Source organism: Coniosporium apollinis, assembly GCF_000281105.1.
Source record: "Coniosporium apollinis CBS 100218 chromosome Unknown supercont1.43, whole genome shotgun sequence".
NCBI classification, from domain to species: Eukaryota; Fungi; Ascomycota; class Dothideomycetes; genus Coniosporium; species Coniosporium apollinis.
In genome coordinates, this window is record NW_006913305.1 from 50,219 (window position 1) to 72,614 (window position 22,396).

At 34.5% G+C, this 22,396-nt stretch overlaps 2 protein-coding genes across 2 annotated transcripts; both read right to left on the reverse strand.

Moving 5' to 3' along the window:
• Positions 1–12,681: 12,681 nt before the first annotated feature.
• On the reverse strand, positions 12,682–13,403 carry W97_07719 (uncharacterized protein; the record flags this gene model as incomplete). Its single annotated transcript, XM_007785522.1, has 2 exons — positions 12,682–12,876; positions 12,951–13,403. 2 exons carry the CDS (start codon positions 13,401–13,403, stop codon positions 12,682–12,684), a joined length of 648 nt encoding a protein of 215 aa, XP_007783712.1.
• Positions 13,404–14,640: 1,237 nt separating this feature from the next.
• W97_07720 (uncharacterized protein) lies at positions 14,641–15,924 on the reverse strand (the record flags this gene model as incomplete). Its single annotated transcript, XM_007785523.1, has 2 exons — positions 14,641–15,055; positions 15,104–15,924. The coding sequence occupies 2 exons, from the start codon at positions 15,922–15,924 to the stop codon at positions 14,641–14,643; spliced, it is 1,236 nt and encodes a 411-aa protein (XP_007783713.1).
• Between the last annotated feature and the right edge of the window lie 6,472 nt (positions 15,925–22,396).

Here is a 22,396-nt window from a genome sequence, read left to right on the forward strand (position 1 = left end):
TAGTTATTATAAGGGGTACTATATAGTAAAGCGCGGATATATAGCTTTATAGGGTGGTAGAATATAGACTAATTAAGATTATAGACGCTATTACGGTTTAGGCGGAACTATAAGCGCGTATTACTAAGTTTAAGAAGGCTATTAAGAAACTACTTATAACCGCTACCTAGAATACTCTTTATATAGAGGATTCTCTTTATAAACTTAACTAAGTTTGCTTTACGCCTATTAGTATACTAACTATAAGCTACTTTCTATAGAGTATATATACTCTTAGCTAATAACACGGGAGGATTAGTGCCTTTAGTTTAGTAAGTATAATCTAGTGCCTATAGATTACGCTTACTACTACCGCTACCGCCTCTATCTATACTCTAGCTAGTAGCTATATAGCTGGAAGTAGAAGTAATAACCTAGACGCTAGCTATTCTAAGTGTATATACTAGTTAAATAGATTTAATAAAGGAGGTATACGTAATTATAGTTAAGATTAATAATTAAAAGGCAGTCATAAGAATTATAGAATATTTATCCCTTTATATAGTAGAGGGTACTAGCGCTATTCTGCGTATACTAGCGCGCGCTAGTATATATTAGAGAGAAGTAGCCTGCACGTAGCGCAGAGACTTTATATATATATAGCACTACGTGACTTATAAGGGAATTGCGTCCTATATAGTATTTATAGTATTATGCGTAAGATCTACAGTTCGAGTCTACCTGTAAAAGTACTTTTTAAGAATATGCAATATGCGCTTACAGTGGAGTTTAATCTACACTATATTCTTTCCCCTTTTATTTACTTTACAGAAGATCTGTAGTTCGAGTCTACTCTAGAAAGTACTTTCTAAAAATTCTCGAAATCGTTTTAGTATAAAATAGGCACATCTCGTATTCTTATAATATACTTAATTAATTACTCTAGTGATATTAATTTATTATTTTATCTTATACTATTCTCTATTCCTTAATTAGAATTATACTATACTCTAGTAACCTAGGACTATTATTTAGAGATAGCACTATATTACACTTTAAGCACTATCTTTAAAGAGATACTTAAGATTAATACGTTAATACATTTACTATAGAATCTATTACTAGATAGTAAAAAAACTAAGCTATAAGAGTCTCTCTAGACTATAAACCTATTAATATTAGAGTTCCGAATAAATGCTGTAGAGAAAGAGAAAAACTTAACTCTTTTCTTCTCTAATATAATCTATATATCTAGTATAACTAAGTTTGTTTTTAGATAGAAAATAAAGTTATATTTATAGTTACCTACCTTTAAGGGAGAGTATTTACTTAGATCTAACTACATCTTAAAGACTTCCTTAAGAATCTAGATAATAAAAGAGAACCTAAAATAAGGGCTATATTCACAAATATAGAATCTTTTATAAAGAAGATTTACTAGATATTTAGAAAAATTAATATAGAATATACTATAGAAAGAAAACTAATAAACCTAGTATAAAAAGACTCTATAGCGGCATGTACTACCCTATTCTAAATAATTATAGCTAATACTAGTTAAAGCAATACAGTCTTAATAGTATAGTACTATTAAAAGTTAAAAGAAGGCATTAAAGATAACTTAGTATAAGGACAATAGCCTAACAAATTATAATTTATAAATAACACCCCAATTATAATTAATAATTGTCTATATAAGTGATCTATAGAGAGGCTGGAAGAAATACACTAGTTACTATAGTTAAAAAGAATCATCTAACTCTATAAAGAAGGCACTATAACTTATATAGACTTTAGCTTATAGAACTTAATACTACTACTATAAGATATTTAGTACGTTTTATAAGAGAATTATAGAGAAAACACGGGGCGCTCTTAAGAGAATAAGAATAGTTCTTAGAAAGAAAGCCTTTTACTAGAAAGTACTTTGACTATAATTAAGTAGGTTACTTTACTAGAAACTATTAGTAGTCTAGAAAGTAAATATTAGCGCAAATATAAACTAATAGTTCTATAAAGATAGAAAGCCTTATAGCTATAAAATTTATATACCGTAATAGAATAACCTAAACTATATACTATAATAATAGGTGTTAGGTATATTTAAGTAATAAGTAAGGTTCTAGATAGTATTTATTACCTCTAAGAATATAATATATATTATAAATTATAATATGAAAACTAAGAATAGTTTGACTTTTTACTATTAGAGAAGCTAGATTAAGTATAGCTAGTAGATAAAAATAGCAACTAGTAGAATTCTAAGATATATAAATAGAGATTCTAATAATATCTATTAAGAACTAGAAAATAAGCCCTAAAAAAAATTATCTCTATTTGAAAAAATCTTAGAAATAGAGTCTAAGAACTCTAGAGTCACTAAGCTAGCTCTTAATAAAAAACTAGAGATAAAAGTGGCTATAAAGAATTCTATTACTAATTAATACCTATCTAAAGTTTAGAATTAGATATACTTTAACATATATAAACTTCTAGAAGCTAAAATAAATAAGCTAAAATTTAAAGAAAAGCTCTAAAGAGTTAAGATATAACTTTCTATATATAAGATATAGTAGAAGTTCACTATAAGTTTTAGTAAACTATATAAGAAAGTCTATAACTTGGTTTTAGAGAAACCAGCTATAGTAACTAAATGTATTTAATAGTTTAGCTAGGTACTAGATAGTATACTCTAATTGGGATAGAAGTACTATAATATAGTATAAGAATATCTACTAATAGATATAAGATTTGTAAGAGATAGAGAATACATAACCCCTAAAAGTAAACATATTTCCTATAAACTTTAATAGAAAGTTATAACACTATAATAGAAATTTACTACTAGAGATTCAGAAGTAAACCTAGAACACTAAGTTAACTCTAGTAAATTTAAGTTTAATAGAATAGAAACCTAAGCTAGAAATAAAAGCGCTATAAGCTCTAGCTTAAAAAACTAGAAGATCTTCTAGCTAGAAGATTAATAGAAGCGTCTACTAGAAGACTTTTAAATAGATATAAAGGTATTTGGATAGTAGAATTAGACTACTAGAGACTCACTCTTATAGTAATAAGATATACTAGAATCTTAAGAGTAATAGTCTAAATTAGCTAAATATAGGCTAAGATACTAATAGATTTAAAAGCTATAGTAAACTTTATAGTACTAGAGTTCATTTACTACATGCGGATAGGTTTATAAAAGAAGCGTAGTATCTACTAAATTATAGTAGTAGACACCTAATCTTTAGGCTATAATTAGACTAAATGATAAATAAAGTTAGATTAAAGATTAGATTCTATATCTAGAATATATAGTTTAATATTATAGTAATAGGTATATATAATATAGTGCTAGAGTTATTCTAGCTTAAAGACGTGAATCTAAAGATTAACTAGATATATAAGATAATAGAGTTTTTAGGAGAAAACTAGTCTAAATAAGCTATAAGATACTAGAAAATAGTCTAAAGATATATATAATTTCATTTAAGAAACTTAGGTTAAAAGTTTAGCAGAATTCTAAGTAAGTATAAATTCTATAAAGTAAGCGATAATAGCTTATATCTACTACTACCCTAGTATCTATACCTATTAAGTATAGGGACTATAAGTAGTTATTTATAGATAAGACTCTAAATAAAGTTCTACTAGTATACTAGCTATAGAATTATATAATATCTATTAAAGAAAGTAAGATACTAGAGAAATTAGTAATTTACCTACTATTAATAGAGAAGCTAGAGGCCCTATAGATGTATCTAGATAAGAATCTAAAGAAAGAATTTATATAGAAATTCTAGTCGCTTATAATACTCTATTTTATCTATATCTAAAAAGAATAGTACTCTATAACTATTTATAGACTACTAGGGACTAAGTACTATAACTAAAAGAATAATTATCTATTAATCTTAACTTCAGAGTTATAGAATTAACTCTAAAAAGCTAAGTAGTTTAGAAAATTTGATATTATAGAAGTATATAACTAGATTTAAATTAAAAACAGCAAAGAATAAAAGACTATAAAAAGAACATAATTTAGACTCTATAAGTACTTAGTTATACTATTTAGGCTAACTAATACTATTACTATACTCTAAATATATATTAATAATATTTTAAAGTACTACGATAAATACTTTAGACCTAACTATAGAAGTTTATCTAAATTAATAAAGTAACGCTAGATATTAGTATTTTATAGTATTATACTTATGAAAGTTTAGTGCACTAGAACTAAACTATAAAATCTACAATAAAGAGCTATTAGCTATTATTAAGATATTTAATTAATAGAAAGTATATCTAGAAGAAGTAGAATATTTTATGTAAGTATTTATAAACTATAAGAATTTAGTATACATTACTACCACTAAGGTATTCAACTAATAATAAGTGTAGTAGTTAAAAGAATTATTAATGTTTAATTTTTACTATTATAAAGACTCTAAAAACATAAAGATAGATGCATTTAGTGGAAGACCAAATTATATAGAGGAGAAACTCTAAATAACTAACTTAACTCTAAGATAGTATTGAGATAGAAATGATACTTATAATTAAGATACACTAGCTGCTACTAAAATAATTATAAATAATAGCTTTTAGAACCGAATCAGGAAATTATATGTATAGAATACTTATACTTAGTAAGCACTTTCTAAGAAGTTCGAAGGATTTAAATAAATATATAAAAATCTACTATTATTCAAAGAACTAGTATATATACTACTAGTCTAGCAGATAGAGATTATTTAATAGTACTATAATAGGCTTACTAAAGGGTACTAAAGTGTCTTTAAGATAGGTAAAGTAATTAGCTATACTTACTTCTTTCGAGAATAAGAAAAAAGATAGAGAGATATATTATAGCGTATAATCTATACTATAAGATAAAGCTAAACTGGTATAAATTATATAGATTAAGAGAATTAGTAGTAATACTAACATAATTATAGGCTTTAGTAGCTATAGCTTTTATTATTAAACTATTTCTTTCTAAAGAGCTCTTAATAAAGATAAAATATAATTCCGTGCCTACTATTATAGATTGATTAATAAAGAAACTATACTTTATACTATTCTAAGAATCATCTAATACTAAAGAACTGGTATATAACTTTCTTTAGAATATAATAGTAATATAGAGTCTATCTAAGGAGATTATCTTAAATAGAGATAAGCTATTTGTATTAAACTTCTAGACCGCGCTTATAAGATAGCTAGAACTATTCTATAAGCTTTTAATAGCTTACTACCTATAGATAGATAGATAGATAGAGAGTATAAACTAAGTACTAGAATAGTACTTAAGAAGTTGTATTAATTATAAGTAAACTAGGTATTACTATTGCTACTTACTTAGCTAGTATATAATATAAGTATAAATAAGATAATAGAATAAACACTAATCTATACTAACTATTGGTACTATATCTAGATATTCTATAAATCTAAGAAAGTCTAGATCTTAGTAAAAGCTACTAGGCTAAATATAAAAATATTATAGCGAATATACTACAATATATAAAAAGATATTAAACTTCTATTATAATGGTTAGTATTTTACTATAATAGATATAGATCTAGAGAATCTATACTTAAAGAGGAGGATAGAGTTTATCTTCTCTAGAAAAATATTAAGATAATAAAACTAAGCAAAAGATTAAATTATACTAGAATAGAACCTTTTAAGATTATTAGAAATATTAAGAATATAAGCTATAAGCTAGATCTACTAGAGGAAGTAAAGATGCACCTAGTATTTTATATTTTACTATTAGAACCGGCTTCTATATAGATACTAGTATTAGGTAAAGTACTAGATAACTATCTAATAGAGTAAAAAGAATAATATAAAGTATACAGGATCCTAGATAATAGTACTAACTTTAATAATAGTAAATAATAATATCTTATAAAATAGAAAAGCTACTTAGAGTTAGAAAACACTTAGGAAATAGCTATAGATCTTAATAGATATAAAGGCATTATTAAGCGATACTATTAGTAGATAATAGCTTAGAAAAGAGAGAAAGTAACCATAAAAAATTTAATCTATTACTAGAAGTAAAGGCTAGATCAGCTCTATAAAACTTAAATATAGCTAGATCTAAGGAATCTATAGTAAAGATAGTTAAGGTAGAAGCCTTTTTTTCGATTTTAGCTTTTCTAGTTCTTCTATATTGTTAAGACTATAATAGACTATCTCTACTTTATATTTATCTACAAAGTATTTTAGCTTCTTTAGATAGATAAAGCGAGCCTCTTTAGCTATTAATATCTTATAAGATACTACTAGTTAGTCTCTTATTACCTCTTTCTTAGTCTAAAGGCGGAATTGCTTCTTATCTACTTTTATAAAGATAGAAAGAGAATAAGGCTCTATATTACACTTATAGTGCTTCTATAAGTACTTTAAGTAGAATAAGAAACTAGAGGATTTTTAATAGTCTGAGTTAATATATAGACACTCTATAAATTTAAATACTATTAGAATACTATACTATTACACTTAATAAAGTAACTTTCTAAAGCAAGCGTTTAATTTTCTATAAGGTATAATAGTAAAGAAACATAGAAGGTTTTAGAATAAAAACTATAAGGAAGAAGCTAGTACTATAACCTAAGGCTAGCGCTACTATTAGATTATACTAAGTAAAGTTACTAAGGCTACTAATAACATCCGCACTTTCTATAGAGACTATAGATAATATAGATAATATAGATATAGTCTATATTATTTATATTATCTACTAAAACTATAGATACTATAGATAATATAGACTATAGAAATAGCCTAGTATATAGATAGCGAGGGATTCTCTTATAGAAACCTTATACTTAACCAAGAATAAAAATCTTGTATTTTTATAATATTATTAATTAATCACTCTAGTAATATTAATTTATTAATTTATCTTGCACTATTCTCTATCCCTTAATTAGAATTATATTATACCCTAGTAGCAGTATTGTTATCTAGAAATAGCATCTATTATATAGTTTTAGGTCTTATAAAGAATTCTATAGTTAATTAGCATATTAGTATTAGATATTTAGTATCTATAGGCTATATAATACTCTCTATTCTAAAGAGTCTATATATCTTCCTTATATTTATAGAGAAACGTATAGTCTTACTATTTACTAAATTATAGAAATTCTAGATTCTTTATTAAGATTTTAAACTTTATATTAAGTCTTATTCTATTCTATTAAGTGTTATTCTATCTTATTAAGTCTTTTTCTCCTCTATTAAGTCTTTTTGACCTCTATTAAGGCTTTTTTACCTCTATTAAGACTTTATAGACTATAGAGCACCCTTAATAGCTTATATTTTACCTTATAGCTAGATACAAAAAGTTTAGTCCCGCTAGGAGTTAAACTAGTAACCTAAGAAAAGATACATACATGTAGTTAGCGCGCTTAGTGGTTAGTAATTAGTGGTTAGTATTTTTGTAGCTAGACTATAATACTAGCTATAGCTATAGTGTACTAGCTATAACTACTATCTTCTATAGCTCTACGGCTGTAATTATTAAGCTTTAGCTAAAGTTTTAAACCTCTAAAGCTTTTATAGTAGCGATTATAAGGCGCTATAAAGTAGATATATTAATAGTATAAGAGTATACTTAGAAACTCAGGGAGTACTTTTTATAATTTTAATATATAGTATTTATTATAGCGCTAAAAGCGTTTTTTCTATAGAAATTTAGAAGGTAGCTATAGTTTTCGCTAAGAAATATATAGTGGAAAATCAAGTTTTATTAAGTAAATAGATAATATCTTACTATTTCGCTTCAAGTATCTAAAGTATCTAGAGCACTTAAACTACTAGAATATTACTAGGTTTTACTTATTAGATAAGAAAAATTCGTGTAAACAGTTCTAAGTCTAGTTTATTAAATAGAATAGAGAATAGTATAATTAAGTAAGTTTAATAAAGAAATTTATAATAAAATTAAATTTTATCTACTTAATATTTAAAAGCATAGATAATGGATTTTTTTATAAGTAGATAGAAGTTAAGTAAGAAAGAGAATTCTAAGATTTTATTATAATTTATACTTTCTTATTTACTAAATAATCTAAGACTACTCTAAGCTCTTTAAGCGCTCTAATTTAGATAGTCTATTTATAAATACTCTAAGTAGCTTATAAGTATATTTAAGTGCTCTAAGTAACTTTAAGTGCTTATAATATAACCTAATTTCCTAAGTGAGTAAAAGGTTTGTAGATCTAGTTGATTTACAAAACAAAGTATCGATATCTTAGAAGACACTTTTGTATTCTATAACTTAATCTACTAGGTTTTGCTAGTAATATTAACTCTTATCTTATTCACTTCGTCTTAGCACTTCTTTCTTCTTACTTAATTAAGATTCCAACCACGTTATATTAGACAACTTAGAGCCGCTCGAAGTAAGATTGCTAGAGACAAGCGAGTTTACTAAACACTAATACACTCTCCTAACAGCCTTAGCCTCTGTAACTCCTTAAGCATCCGCTTCTAGCTCCCAAAAGCCGTTCTAGCGCCGGAGTCCTGCGCCGCCTTGCTTCTTATCTTTCTCGTCTTCAGTCTGCCTGTTGTCCCTTCTTGTAATTCCACTTCCTTGGCGTCTCCTTAGGGCTACGGCATATCATAGGCACCCTAATCGCCCGGAACGCGAGGGCGAGAACAAATATGAAGAGGGAGAGGTACATAAGCCAGCAGAGACATCGGATACGAGTAGCCTGTTGGCGGGGTTTGGAGGTGTTGTTTGCGGGTTTGATGGGTTCTGGAGGTTTGGTTGAGGGGATGGTTGCATTTTGGCTTGTTGCGGCTTGTGCTGTTCAAGACGGTGTCAGTCGTGATTGTACGTTTGGCAGAAGACGCGTGGGTGGGTGGGTGGGCACCAGGGACTGTAGGGGAAGGGCGTATCGTACTAGCCTGCCATCTCGCTGTTCGCCGTATCGCGTAGCGCGAATCCATCGAGCCCCGCCTTGATGATTTCCTTCTAGTAATTCGGTCGTAGAATAGCACCGCGGTAGCGAGGGATCGAAGAGACTCTTTGCTTACAGATGTTTGTGTAATGCAGGGAGATGGTGAAGAACGGAGGGAGAGAATTTCTGCTAGGACAGGAAGCTGGTGTGGAAGCGGGATGCTGCATATTTGCGCGCTTCTTGTTTGACGACAGCTCTAAAGTCTGAACAAAGAGAAGTTGGGAAAAAGCGCATGTTCTCTGTATCGAGTGAAACGGAGACCGAATCGGGAACGGCGACCGTATCGAATAAGGGAGATTAGACAAAGCGCACACTCTCTGTATCGTGTACTCCGGCACAAATACGCGAACTGGGAGCGGCATAGTGAAGAACGAATCGATACCGTGTCTGCAGATTATGCTACTGATATAAGTATTGCAGGGCGAGCAGCGAGAGAACTTCTGACTCTTTTGGAATATGGAGAGCTGAGAGGTATAGGTACTTAAAGCCGGCAAGGGCGAGCTGCAGATCGTCTCTTGTCAAGCAACCGAGTGCCTTGCAACTTGTGCTTATGTTTCTTTGTCAATTCCGCAATTGTGAAGCAATACCGCAACATCGCACATTACACTATCATAATACCAACCTGCCAAAAATCCATCACACAATCTCTCGTGTCTGCAACTGGAATAAGCTTGGATTGGGAAGCCCTATGCATTCTGCGCCGACAGCCCGCTCATCGTCCTCACGAAGCGTATGTATCGTCTTACATTACCAAATCTCCCGTCTCTGTCTTTGGCAAGTCTCACACCTCCTAGCTAGGCTCTCTCTCGAACCCTCGAACGCCCATACCCGCGTCCCCGCTGCCTCCGCCTGCCTCCTAACCCTCCAACCCTCCCAATGCCTCCGCTCGAACCAACCATCCGGATCAATCCTCCTCCCCCGCCCGTCCTCGCCTCCCTCTCTGTACGCACTCGCGCCCGTAAACATGAAGAAGCCCGCCTCCGCGCCTAGTAAAATCGTCTACACGCCTCCTCCGCATCCGCCTGTAGCATAGCTACAGCGAGTACGCCGCCAGCGGCCCTCATCGCCCTGGAACAGAACCGACGAGGAACCAGCGTGACAAGCTCCGACACTTTCAGCTCTTCCTGACCGTAACACCTTCCGTCCGTCGTTCGAGGCCGTTCAGGGCAGGGCGAGACCTAACAGCCGTGGTGGTATTTGGCCTACTGCTGAGTGCCCGCACTTCATACAATAAGGCCAGAGTAGCTAAGTGCACGCGCTATCCGGGAAAGGCGATGGAGAAAGGACCGAGACGAGTTTCTTAAAGGAAGATAGTTACGCACTAACTTATTGGACTGCGGTCGCTAGGCTAAGAGAAGAGGTGGATTAGTTACAGGTTCTTCGGCTAGTAGAGCTGGGCGGATGGGGGTATGGTCGAGGTACAGGAGTCGAGTTCACGGCGATTTGGGCGATTTGGGCGTGAATCATTGAATGAGGATTGTTGATTGGAGTCAGATGGAGGGAATTGCCAGTGCATCTGGTGCGTGCTAGTACTAAGGACGTTGGACACGGTGTCTTGGAGAGAAGCTGAAGGGTGCAAGGGTGTAAGGCAATGGTGCAAGGGAAGGGTGCAGGAGACAAGAGCGGAAGGCAAAGAGACTATGCGTCAAACCGCCTTGAGCGCTCTCGCTTGAAAGCAAGTCAAAGTCTGTTATAGCTGAAGACTAAAGTTCACGACCGTCGTCTCCCACTCTGTCCTGGCGCAGGGAATAGCCGCTGGATCAAGACCAATCACAGGCCGTTATCGACGCCATCGTTGGCGCTGTCCTGTCCGCAGCCGCCCGTATCAACTACGTCTGAAGCAGCATTTGTAGAAGACGGATTTGAGTATCAGCTCTATATCGGTAAAAATTTCCGCCGCATGCCGCATTCTTCGCTCTACCAGTTCAATCTACCAGCGCGCGGTATTTAGAATTACCACCCAGGATTTCAATTATACGGCCGGGATTGATGAGATTTGCGCCGGCAAGCACGCTCTTAGCGTTCCCTACCAGCCTCCTCTAGTAACTCCAGCTCCAATCTTTACGCCTTCGCAAGCCGGCATAGCTCCATTCTATAACTCCATTTTAAAACGGAAGCAGGCCGCCACCACAAAGGCGTCTACACGTGTAAACGCTCCGAGTTCGCGCATCTCGGTCGTGGCGCGGCACCGCCTCGTCACGCAACCCTCTACTCAAGCCTCCGCGTTTCTAGAAGGCCTCACCAATATGGTCCAGCCCTCCTAGCTCCGCATGTTCAACCAATTTGAGCTCTAAGCATCCTCCTCCCTCCATATCGCCGAGAAGTCGGCGCCCAGCTTCAAAAAACCGTTCCTTAAAGGCTAGCCCGACGGAGCCTACAGCTCCGGCGTGGCTGCCTTCAGTAACGCTATTGGTGTTGCCGTTATGGCCAGAGGCCGGTTAACCCCCGGACCACCGCCTTCGCGCCTCCCCATACTATCGTTAAGGCCTATAAGCGCTTTGCGGCGTTCTATACGAACAAGCACTCCCACCATAACCTGGCGTGGCTGTCGCAGCTCTGTAAAGGCGAAATCCGCGCCAATTACATGCCCGCGGGGCTCACATTCAGGGCCTTCGCCCTTAGAAACACGCCGAGCGAGGCATCCAGATTCTCTTTTTTGAGCTTCGTCGACTCTTCCATCTCCTCGTATGAGACCGTCTCGGCGTTGTTAAGGAGCAGCAAGATCGCCACTTGGACGAGATAGAAGACTTCACGTCTATCATTAAGACTGCGAAGATCACCTTCTCTAGGCCACTAGCCTTCCTTGAATGATGTTAGCTCCGCTTTGCGCATAGCATCTCTAAGCAGGCACCGCTCTCTTCGACTTTCTTCCTACGTTCCTTTCCTCTGTTAGGTTCATATTGCTCTTCAGCATCACCTTCTCGCCAACGCGATCAAAAAGGAAACCGCTGGCGAAAAGCACCGTGAGCGCATCCTCCGAGTCTTATGTGTTAGGAAACAGGACGCTTGCGTGGGCGGCGCCTACATCTACTCGGATCCGCGGCTCTGGCCGTTGCTGCGATGCGCTGTTCCCAGCTCGCCAAATCCTCACTGTCTTACTAGTGTCTGACTTTCTTGCTCTCTGCATTCCGCTGGCTTGGTGGCAGTCGGAATACAGAGCGAGAGAGCGACCTTCCCACTATCTTGTATGGCGAGAAGGGCATAGTGGACGCAGGCAGCATCAAATAGAAGGGAAGACGTAGAGGCGCTGGCGTGATGTATGTACATAATCCATTACAAATAGCGATCTCAGATCAGATCTAATCTAATCTGATTCATCTCAACTTGTGACAGCGGATTGACGTTTCTGGATCGTTGTCAACATGGCTCCATCCCAAACGGCAGAGCTAAAACGTATCGCGCGGTGCTCTTGCCCATGTACATCGTGTAGCTGCATAAGGCCGTTTCCCCGCGATCGGAGAATGGGTATATAGGTTTCTGGAACTAAATGTGATTCATATTTACGGAGAGCGAGGGCTATATAAAGAAACAGAAGCTATGACCATTCTACTATGAGTTACATTGATTCAGGGCATAGCTGGCTAAAGCACTTCGCCTTTTCCTGTTTACATCGAACCGTCAGTAAGTAGCCCAGCAGAGCCAAAGTGAGCCCTTGAAACAGTCGAAACCTCCGCCGAGCTCCAGTTCTCCTGCAGGATTGAAGCACCAGGACCGTTAAACCACAACCCTTGCCTTGATGAAGGCAGCCGCATCTGGAGCATCAATGTTGTAGTTTAGGTGTGTTGGCGTGATGACCGCAGTCCCTGCCTCACAGACCTGGTCGCCCTGGTGGCAGTACTTCTTGACGTTCGCCTGGTTGACATTGGCAACAGGCTCCTTCTGCTTGGGGTCGCCGAAGACGGTGACGGCCTAGTTACCAAGTCAGCATCAACCCGTGATAACGGTGTGGTGGTCCGTTTAGTGATGGCTCATCTACAACTTACCTTGATCTTGCTCGCCGTGGCAGTATCCAGCATCATCGCAGCATTATGCACCAACTGCGCCCCCTGGCTATATCCCGCGAGCACAACCTGCGTTTGAGGACACCTGGCGACCGCATCCCGCGTCAACTGCGCCATCTTCTGGCTCCCCGCCGCATCGCCTCCCTGGAGCGCCCCCGCCCAACTAGCCGCGTAGTCGACGCCCTGGACAGCGAGGTTCGCGGCGCCCCCAATCGCCTTGCCAAGTTCGGTGGCTAGGGGAGGACCAACGGCTCTGCCCATGTTACCGGACTCAGTGGTGCCGCGGGCGAAGATGAGGGAGACCTTTTTACACGGGGAGCCGTTGGTAAGGTCGTTTTGGATTGTTGAGGAGAAGTCTCGGGAGAGAAGGGTAAGGGGAAAGGCAGCAGTGAGGGTGGAGAAAAAGGTTATAGCTTGGAGGGTGAGGAACTTCATCTTGAAAGATAGCGATGGCTAATTTCAATTGTAGGATAGGGTAGATAGGTGTCAAGTGAGAGAATAGAAGAGGATGGAAGTAAAGAAGTTCGCCAGGAACTGGGGGAGCGAGAGGGAGTAAGGAGGGGAAGGAGAGTAATAGACACAGACGTGCTAAAGAGAGGAAACCTACTTTCGAGGTTGCACAACTACTCTTATATCTGCCGCAGCCATCCCGAAGCCATCCCGCAAAGTTGCGGCGCCACGACGCAGGAACTCCCTGCGAAACAACCCTCTCCCCCGCGTAATGTCGATCAATCTCACCCTAGGGTCCTGCACTAGACATGAAGAGGTAGGTGCGATAGAGACCAAGCTTCTAAACAAGCCTCCTCGATCGCCTACGTTGCAGCTGGCGTGGAGGGCTGCAGGATTATCGTGTAGTCTAGATCTGCGCACTGCTTGTGCCTCGGCTCAACCATTCGACGGTTGCTGATCTGGGAAATTAACGGTGAAACTTGGGTATTTCGCCTTGTTGATTGGAACTCCGGCAGCGGAAAGAAGGCTCGTTCCGGATTAGTAGATCTTTCCTAGAAAATCCACCCCGCAGTCTACGCCTGCCGGCTCCGGAGATGTGAATCTCGACTGCAAGGTCTTCTGTTAGTGCGCAGCCCTGAAAGCAGTACAAGCGATTCCCAAGTGCTGACTGGTAGCCTCCCATACTCTCGCGCCGTCGCCCCACTGGATTTCGACCACTCAGACTACTGTATTAATGTGGAAGTGGATGTTTTTAGTTACAGATAACGCGTCTCACTACCACCTTGGACACTTATTGTATGAGTCGTCTGATAAACTTAGATTTTAATATCTTTACCGCTCGCGAGCCGCTCGCGGAGCGCTCGGAGCGTTCTAAACATCTTGGATGTTTTAGACTAGAACCAATTCCGAACGATTTGCTAATGTAGCCCTTGCAATATCATATTCATTGCTTCGATAATGCAAACTTTTGAACCTGATGAGTATTAAAAAGCATAAACTTTACCGGAGCACTAGAATAAGGATAAAGGCTTGCTTCTACTCTCAAAGAGGACGAATAGCTAGTACGCCGTGATAATGATGCCACGCTATATTCCTGTAAAGAGAAAGACCTGCTAACTAGACGCTAAGATAGTTGCGGCTAGCGCAAAGCAATCAAATCACAGAATCTCAATTTTCTCCATGTACGCCAAGACTAATATACAATCTACGCTGTGAATCGCGATCACCATGCCAAACCCTCCTGATTAGTTTGACAAGCCAGTCCTGAGCAGAACTTGATGTCTTTCCCGCTCACTAGAGCAGTGCTCGGTAGTTGCTGGCGAGCAGGCCATATCTCCTGCTTCGCCGCCTGTTCGCGCTTGTGATGGGCCTGCACGGTTTCTCGGACTGTCTTCTGGAAAAAGAGAGAGCCCTTCTCCATCTTTGGGTGCATCTCCCCATTGACAAAAACTCCGGAATCGAGATTCTTCTGTGCAAGGTCACACAGATATTTGTCTTCCGTCATGACGCGCTTATAGAGTTGGTTAATCCTTTGGAAATCCTCTTCGGCGGAGTTCTTGTTCCGGTAAACTTCATACTGCATTGAGCAGCTCGTATGCCCACTGGGGACAAACCTCTGCATGTAAAAGAAGTGTGGCCTGTCTTGTGTTAGCGGGGCTAGGAATATGACGAATTAATATACTTACGAGATAGTCATAGAGGTGTTGGGGAAGAAGTAGGTAGGAGCAACTGATAGACCAGCTGCCGCCTGCTCAGCGGTGGTGGCAACGTTATGTTGAATGGAGTTCCCCTCGGTGTTGACTGAGTAGGAGCTGAGATCGGCAATTGCCGGAATGTCAGGATGGGCCGTCTTGCAGTGGTAGCATTCGTTATAGTTGTCGGCTAGAATCTTCCAGTTGTGTTCTCCAACCATTTCCCAGGTGTGGTCGAATTCATAGTCATCCCAGTTGACCCCGTCGTACCTTGGAAGCTTGTCAACACCCTCAAAATCATCCGCCCAGGCAATCTCTGGCTTGTCTTTGCCATCCAAGTTGACCCAGATAAAACCGTTTTGGTCAATGTAGACGTGTATAGGGAGGAGACCATTTTTACTTTTGTCGAAATCGGGCAGGTCTTGATAGCCAGGGGCTTTGGCGAGCTTGCCGTTGAGACCATAGGACCAGCCGTGATAGAGACAAGCAAAGATCTTGGCTTGGCCCTTCTCCTCGGTGACCACCGGGAAAGCTCGATGTCGGCAGACATTGTGGAATCCATTGATGTTGCCCTCGCGGTCCTTACACAGCACAAACTGGAAGCCTGCTGTCTCAAAGCGCAGATAGTCGCCAGGCTGCTTGAGTCTGAGTTTGTGGGTAACAAGCATCCATTTCCTGGAAAAGATTGCCCGCCTCTCGAGCTCGTACATCTCCTGTGAGGTGTACCATGAGGCTGGCAAAGCCCGGACTGCTGAGTTATCGTTACTGGCAGGCGTAGAGCCACCGAGGCCAAGATATTCCAAGAATGATGACATTGTCAGAGTGAATAAGCCAAGTACTGTAATGCTGAGTACCGTAAAATTCAGACAGGCTGAAAATCTTTGAGGCTGAAAATCTGAAGCTTCTGGCCAGAGTCAAGTTTCTCATAGCTTGTTCTTATCTTGTCACCTTATCATGGTCTGTAATACCACATTAGGGAGGGCAGTCCGTACTTCAACGAAGCCGTGGTACCTTGATCATGCTTTGCAGGACCTGAACTGATTCAGCAAGTATTCCGCAAGCAGAAACGGCCTCTTGGTTTCATGGTGCCCAAGGAGAAGCTCATGTGGCGTAATCCACCTGCGATAACCGGCATATTCGAAGATGCTGACTGGTTCTTAGCTTATCATGATCCTAAAAATCGTAGATAACGCATCGGTGGACCGCTATCCTAACATGGTATTCAAAACCATCGACCGACTCACCTTTAAGCCAAGAGAGCATGCATGATCGACCTCGTTGCGGGTTGGCCCGAAGCAACGGAATCAATAGTTAGCCCTCATCTCACAATCCCTGACTAGTGAACGGGAACGCGCAATTGAAGCTGTAGGTTCTGCAGCTGATGAGTTGAAGGTCGTTTTGACTTTAACCATGAATAGGTAAAGTTCACCGGTTGTACGTAATAAGCTTTCGGGTGGCGCTACCGTGGAACACACATCCGAACGGGATCGCCTGCACCCATAGGGAAATAGCAGGTGCGGAAGCAGAGATCTTCGCAAGGAAGGGGATTACAATGCTACTTTGAGACGATAGCTTATGCAGCCACAAACGGGCAAAGATAAGGACATAAGAGCTAGTACAGTGTACTAGAGAGATTTAGCGAGTGAGAACAGCTAGTTAATATAGAAGGTAGCGTTTGAGAGTAGACTGTATCCCTAAGTAGAGAAGTACTAAGGCTAAGTATTAGTTGCAAACTCTATTCTACTGCATCTAGATTAATCTATTGATAACTAGAGTATTAATATCTATCTATTAGATAAATTTATAGTATAAGATAGATTTTATCTAAGTGTAGATGCTTTAGAAGATCTTTTCTATTTCTTATATGATTTACTCGTAGATTTATATAGTATATTAAGAGAGAGTAAATAGTAAGTCTTAGAAGATAATGATAAAGAGTTAAAATGATCTTTCTTGTATTTATATAGTATAGACTCCTATCGCTCTATATCTATAGCTGGTTCCTAATATATACTAGATACTTCTTCTCTAAGATTTTAGTTTCTTAGTCTATATCTTAGTTTCTCTAGTCTATATTCTAGTAAAAGAAGCTAGAAAAGTTAAATTTAGAATCTTATATAGTAAATCTTTACTTAGTTATTTATTCTTTAATAGAGAAGATTCTAAACTATCTAGGCTATAAGAGTTTCTTCTGTTATATTTATATACTATCTTTCTTCTTAAAAGAATCGCTTTAAATTCTACAAAGCCTGTATTAAACTAGAATCACAAGTCTAAAATATCTCTATATTAAGCTTGAAAAAGTCTAATATTATACAAAGAAAAACATATAGTAAGAATAAAGAACCTAGTAGAAATAGTAAATATAAGCTTATAATATTCTATTTAAGCTTACTAAAGTAGTATTATATTAGATATAGATACTAGCTATATTAGTGTTTTACTTTGCAGCTTAACTAGCTCTAAGTTGCTAGTATATAGCTTAGGTAACTTTAGTTACTTAGAGTTAGCTCTAAGCTATTAGATTTTACTACTAGATTCTTAGAGTTATCTTAGAGCTACTAAGTCACTTAGTAAGTAGAAACTTTTAGAGTTCTTCTCTTACTTAATTTTCAATCCTAGCTAGTAGAGATAGAATATCTATATTCTTAAAAATTAAGTGATTCAAACTTAGTGCTTTTAAAAGTTCTATAGATGTATATCTAAGCTGTCTATATATAGTGGTTATTAAAGCTAGATAGATAGAGCTAGATAGATAGAGCTAGATAGAACTAGATAGATATAGTAGCTTAGTAGCTAAGCTTATAAGATAGTGCGATCTAGATAAGATAGTATAATTTAAATTAAACTAGTAGTAAATTAAATTATCTTATAAGTCGCTTATAAGCCATTTAGAAGATAAATGTAGACTTACTATCATAAGATAATTAAGATTATAATAAAGATTAGGGCTCGAATTAAGAAAGTAGAAGCTAATACCAAGAAGTAATTAATATAATTAAAATTAATTTTATATAGTAATAACTAGATAAATTATAAAGAATTTACGATTCTTTTGTAAGTTAAGAAAACTATTCTAATAAATAAGAATAATACTATACAGATACTATAGCTTTATATTAATGTCTTTAAATTATAATTAGTATATTCTAGTCTGCTTAATTCTAATTATACTAATTAGACTAAGAACTTCTTAGCACTAAGCTATATATAGTTCTATAAATGCTATTTTAATCAAGTATATCTTGGTAGCTCTAGACTAAGTCGCTCTAAATACTCTATACTTTTATATATATAATAAGTTATAGTTAAAGAATTCTCTTATAAAAGACATTCTTTCAAAAAGCGCTCTATATTCTCTCTATAATCTCTTTACACAAATCTTTAATTCTTTATAATAGTAATAAGCTCTATAAGCTTGAATCTATATAAATTATAATATGTATTTTTAAGTTAGCTAACTCTTTCACTCTATTATAACTATCATATTCTTTCTAATTTTCTTTATACATTGTTTAAGTAAATATCTATTAATCTTAATAAAGATATCAAGCATATATTATAGTTTATTAAGCTATTCTTGTAATACTAAACTTTTCTTAACATTCTTTTTTAGTTGTTAGTAATGCTATATAGTTTAGATTATATTATTCTAACTAGTATCTACTACTATTTGCTAAAACTAGATATTATAGAATGTAACAAAGTCTTTTTATACTAAACTTATAAATTCTTTCTCTATAGTATATTTAGTGCTAGTACTTCTAAGTATATAGGAAATTTTTTTCTTAAAAGACTCTATATTTATAATTAAAGCTTTTATTACTACTTTTAGCTAGATTATAAATCCTTAAAGAACTTTTTATAATATAGTTAGATCTATCTAACTGCTTCTCTTATAAGATAGATAATTATAAATACAACTTTATTTTCTATCTAGAATTATACTTAATTATACTTTATATATAGAATATATTCTAGTAAATATATTTTTAGTTTATATCCATCTCTATAATTCTTATCTAAGCTTCTAATTATAATAGAGTTTTTATATAAGAATATCTTTATAGTCTAACTTTATAATCACTTTATAATAGATTCTATAGTAGATATATTAGCTTATTAACTATAGATGTCTTCTAAAGTTAGTACGAAAAGTATAATAAGAATTATCTTATAATGATATAAGTTACTATAATAGTTAGTGTTCTAATTAAAAAGATAGAAGGTAATACTAAGATATAGTTAATAAGAATAAGAATTTATATGATCTAGTAATAATAGACGAAGTTGAATAAAATACTAAATTCTTATTAAAGTTTAGTATATTATTCTAATAGATAAGAATAGTATTATCTATATATAATAGCCTTAAGCTAGTATCTCTATACTCTATTTAGTCTAATTAATCTACTTAGTTCTAATCGTACTAACTAGACTAAGCATTTCTTAGTACCAATCTATACTTAGTTCTACATGTAATATTCTAACTAAATATATTATAGTATATCTTAGTGCTTTATATTACTATATTTATAATCACTATAAAGAATATACAAGTTATAGTCTCTAATAGATAGTATATACTATAGAAATTGGAGGTTAATAGAACTTATAAGATTCTCTCAAAATAGTAGAATTCTAGGAAACTAAGAGAATTAAGAGATTAAGACACAAATATACTACTAGAGACTCAGAGTATATAGACAGCACTATTCTTATTTATTAGAGTAGTATAATAAACTTAAATAAAAATATAGCATTTTAATAATCTAGTTCAACTTTAGTACAGAATATTAATTGTTACCTTATTAACTATATCTCAAAACCATTCTCTTTGTCTTAAATTAGAATTCTAACCTTTATAGTAATTTCTATTATTCTACAATAAAGTCTCGTTACAAAGTAGATACTAGAACTTGATTTATTAAGTAGAATATAAGATACTATATGAGAATTAGAAGATCTATAAGCTTTATAGTAAGAGAACTCTTTATATAAAACCATGCAACCTCGGAGTAATAGAAGATATAAGTACTAGAAATTACTAAATTCAAATCGTAATATACTTTAAACTATATATAGCTAAATATAGTATAGTAGATTAAGCTTTAGATACTTAATACACTTAGTATATTTAGTATGCTTAGTATAATTACTATACTTAGTATATTTAGCGTGTATAGAATATTCTATATGCATAGTATACTTAGCGTACTTAAGTTTCTTATAGTTCTTATACTTTTTATATTTACCATATCTTTTATATCTCTTGTATTTTTAGAATATATAGATCTACTAAGCTACTTACTAAATACCTTAGTTAATAAAACTATCTAGTATTCTTTTTTTTACTTAACTTTCATTTCTTATTTGAAAGAAATAAATATCTATATCTTTAAACCTTAAGCAGCTAATAATTATTATTCTTAAAGTTTCTCCTATATATACTAAAGCTTATTAATAGGTAGTGATAGTTATAACAAAGCTAAATAGACTTAGAGCTAGACTTATAGTTCTTTTATAACTTTGTAAGTTTTATTTACAAAGTAACTCAATATATTTCTTTATTTTAAGAAGTATAAAAAATATAAAAATTACAAATTACTTGAGTATAATAAGTATTCTAAATATATATTAAGCATTCAAATTAATTTAGTATTTCTATAAGTAGTTTATAAGCTGAATATACGCTAAATATAGACTTAGAATCCTTGAAACTATATATAATATACTAGGAAAAACGATTTTTTTATTAATATAAGATATTAGTTCTTCTATATATGATTATCTAACAATAATTTGCTTTAAATTATAGTAGCTTCCTATAATAGAATCGAGTTCTTAATAGATGTAGTATAAGTAACTTTAGTCTCTTTAATACTAGTTAGATCTAGCTAAACTAGTTCTAGTAAGCTTTTAAAAGTATTTATATAGACTAGGAAACTATTATATGACTTATACTTCTCTATTATTATTATTATTTCTTCTCTATATTATAGTACAAGAGAAGTACTAGTTTAATTATAAAGAAAAGTAGATAATAAGCTTTGAATAATAGTAATAGAAGAGTAAGAAAGTATTTTCTAGAATATATAGTATAAAAACTCAAGCTAGTCTTTAATATATACTAGATACTCTTTTTCTAACATTCTAATTTTCTAGTCTATTTCTTAGTTTCTTTAGTTGATAACTTAGTAGAAGAAGCTAGAAGAAATAACTTAAAATCTTATATAGTAAACTCTTACTTAATTATTTATTCTTTAATAGAAAAGATTCTAAACTATCTAGATTATAAGAATCTCTTATATTATATATTTCTAATATAACAGCTAAAAGCCTTAAAGTATATTAAATTGAATAGATCTTGTATTATAAAATTAATTCTTATTATTTTTATTATATTAAAAAAATTTCAGGCGCTTAGAAGATTACCTTTAGTCTAAGATATTTAAGATACTCTAAGCGCTCTATATAGGCTTACGAGCAGCTTATAAGCAACTTAGAAGTAGCTTAAGTACTTAGAGTACTTAGAGCGCTTAGAGTAATTAGAATAACTATAAACTACTTAGTAAGTTAAAAAACATAAACTATATATAATATATTAGAGCTATTTTTCTTAACTTTGATTTCTTTATAAAAAATAGATATTATATATATGTTATTAAAAATTAAGCAAATAATAATTCTTTTTATTAATGAATTACTCTCTTAACTACTTCTATTATACTCTTTCTCTTTATTCTACTAGTTTATTTAGATATAAAGTTTGTTCTAAAAATTTTTAACTGCTAACTAAGTAAGGCTTAGTATACTAATATTAGTGAAATCATTTATTACTTCCAAGATCTTAGAGCTATCTCTAAGGTTTTAAAGATACTAATTCTATATTTATCATATAAGCTACTTATAAGAGAGGTTAATTACTCTATATACTTAGTTCACTCGAGGTTTTTATATATATTAAGATAATTAAAATACTTAGAGCTACTAAGCTACTTATATTAGTAAAAATATTTATTAACTCTAAGATTTTAGAGCTATCTCTAGAATCTTAGAGATACTAAACCTATATCTATCTCGCAAGCCGCTCGCGAGAAAGCCTATATACTTAGCTAAATTAAGCTTCTTAGGCTTTTTAGACTTCTTAGGCTTCTCGAGCTTATTAAGCTTATTAAGCTTATAAGAATACTTAGAATACTTAGAGTTACTTAAGCTACTTAAGCTATCTAAACTATCTAAGCTACAAAGCTGCTAAGCTACTAAGCTACTATATAAAGCTCTATC